We start from the raw sequence: 2,326 nt of genomic DNA on the forward strand, positions 1-2,326 counted from the left end.
GGCTCACCTCTTCAGAAATGCACAGCCCCCAGATGTGCAGAATTAGCAGCTAGAAACGTCACATGGCATCGTCACACTATGTCAGCTCATATGAAAACGTACAAAATGGGAATGTATCCAAAAACTATTCTGCGGGGAACTATCTTTAAAGCAAGACAGAAAATCATCATGAAGTCTCGTAAGCATAACACTGTTTCAAACAGAAATGAGAATATGACACTTGCGGGTGCATCCGGCAGTGCGGAGCCGGGGGCCCCGTGCGAGCAAGACCCCGCCTCGGTGGCAGACGCTCACACCTGGATTCCTCGGACAGCGTGCTTTATGTTTTCCAGAAGGGCTTTATTTTCTGGGCTCTGATAACGGTCTTGATTTGTATACATGTCCGTCAAAGTAGTCACGTACGCATCAAAATTTTGTTCATTGATTGGATCCTACGAGATATTAAATAGTGGTTCATACACTAGTTTCACTTTCTTAACAGGATACTCACATCAGCACAAAAGGGCATCCCAGCAGGACGCCACCGTCTTTACGCTACGGACACGGCCCTACCAGGGCCGAGAGCAGGATTCACCCCACGGGGCGCAGGGCCCTGCCCCACCGACGCCTCCAGCGCTCAGCGGTGCGGTCTGGGGGCAGTGACCGCAGCGACCCACAGTGTGGAGAGCCACGGACACAGAGACAGACATCTACCTCACGCCGTGCAGTGCGGGGGCCACCGGGCGCCCAGCGTCGCGCCCCTAGTCACTTACCATGTGTGGCAGCTGGATATTAGCCAGACTATGAATTAGGGACTGGCTCAGGTTGGCCAGCTCGTGCAGAAGGGACTCATTCTGCTGCTCGATCACTTTGTTTTCCTCCTCGATGGTCTTCAGGCTGCTCTCCATCGTGGTGATCTGGAACACACAGTTGGGGGACATGTAACACGAGGCGGGACACGCTGTCCCCGTGCCAAGAAAAAACCTTTTTGCTCGAACAAAAACACTTCTGTGCGGGGCGCCTGGGTGGCTCAGTGGGTTAAGCCTCTGCCTTTGGTTCAGGTCATGATCTCAGGGTCCTGGGATCGAGCCCCGCATCGGGCTCTCTGCTCAGCGGGGAGCCTGCTTCCCCTCTCTCTCTGCCTGCCTCTCTGCCTACTTGGAATCTCCGTCTGTGAAATAAATAAATAAAATCTTTAAAAAAAAAAAAAAAAAAAAGGACTTCCGTGACCAGAGCCAATCATATGAAGGGTTTGGTGTTTACGCTTGATTCATTCCACTGGAAAGGTCGGTAACTGGACGATGGGGCTCGTGTTTCTGGGGAGCAGCTCCTGGCTGTGTCCACTATTACTCAACGTTCACCAGTTCTGCTGTCTGGCCTGTCAGAGGCTGACGTCCCTGTCAGCCACTCTGACCCCTGGCCGAGGCCAACTCCCTCCAGCCCGGATCTAATTCTGCCGCCACTAAGTCCCGAACTGTAGTTCACTTGGGAGGCGGGTCACCGTCTAGGTCACAGGTGCCGGGAGCCCTGTGTTGATGTCCGTGGCCGGCCGGTCCCTTGCCGGTCCTCCGGTGACGCCCTCCTTATCTGCAGGCGGGGGACGGCCTCACATCTGCCTCCAGGCGGGCCTCCTCGGCTTCCTGGTACTGGCCAGAGGAAATCCAGCTGTCCCGCCCCCTGCAGCCTGGTGACCAGTGCTGACAGCCCAGTGCGCAGGGCGGCTGGAGGGGAGCTGCCCCGACCTGCCTGGGACTCAGGGAGCAAACACACAGCCAGGACACGGCCGGCTGGGTATGGGGACCGAGAACACCATTAGGGCCCGGGAAATGGGGAAGTAAACCCAGTCCCTCCCTGGAAGTTGCCTTTCTCCTGAGTTACCTGAACCCTGTCAGCACCCAACCCCGATTCTCATGGACAGGATCCCCTGCCTGGTGCTTTCTCAGGGGCCAAGATGTGGGGCTCGGTGGGGTGCTGCTGGCTTCACTTGGGCTAGATGAGACAGACACACTCTGGGTTGTTCTCAAAAACAGAAATGACAACACTTGTCCCAAGAGCATCTCCTAGAGAAGTGCACACTGTTTGCCTTAAGAAGACACAGGTCATTCCACATTTCTGTTCCAGTCGGGGTCCCAACTATAGTGACATACCCTGAAACCTCCTGGATTGGTCCCCAGCCCCTGTCTCCCTGCCCCCAACATTGGTCTCCCTGCCCCAGGCCCTATCTCCCTGCCCCCAGCTCCTGTCTACCTGCCCCTGGCCCTTATCTCCCTGCCTCCAGGCCCTGTCTCCCTGCCTCCAACCCCTGTCTCCCTGCCCCCAACCCCTGTCTCCCAGCCCTAGCCCCTGT

At 56.4% G+C, this 2,326-nt stretch overlaps 1 protein-coding gene across 8 annotated transcripts in view; it reads right to left on the minus strand.

Moving 5' to 3' along the window:
- Positions 1–248: 248 nt before the first annotated feature.
- Positions 249–2,326, minus strand: part of MYT1L (myelin transcription factor 1 like) — a 172,509-nt gene continuing 170,431 nt past the window's right edge. For all 8 annotated transcript variants that reach the window (XM_032866755.1, XM_032866760.1, XM_032866761.1 and 5 more), the window contains 2 exons: positions 753–896; positions 249–431 (listed from right to left, as the gene is read on the minus strand). In XM_032866755.1, coding sequence (XP_032722646.1) covers positions 291–431; positions 753–896 — 285 coding nt within the window. In that variant the 3' untranslated portion in view covers positions 249–290. The remainder of the gene's footprint in view (positions 432–752; positions 897–2,326) is intronic.

The sequence above is a fragment of the Lontra canadensis genome, unplaced genomic scaffold (genome assembly GCF_010015895.1).
Source record: "Lontra canadensis isolate GAN:19392208 unplaced genomic scaffold, GSC_riverotter_1.0 scaffold32, whole genome shotgun sequence".
NCBI lineage: Eukaryota > Metazoa > Chordata > Mammalia > Carnivora > Mustelidae > Lontra > Lontra canadensis.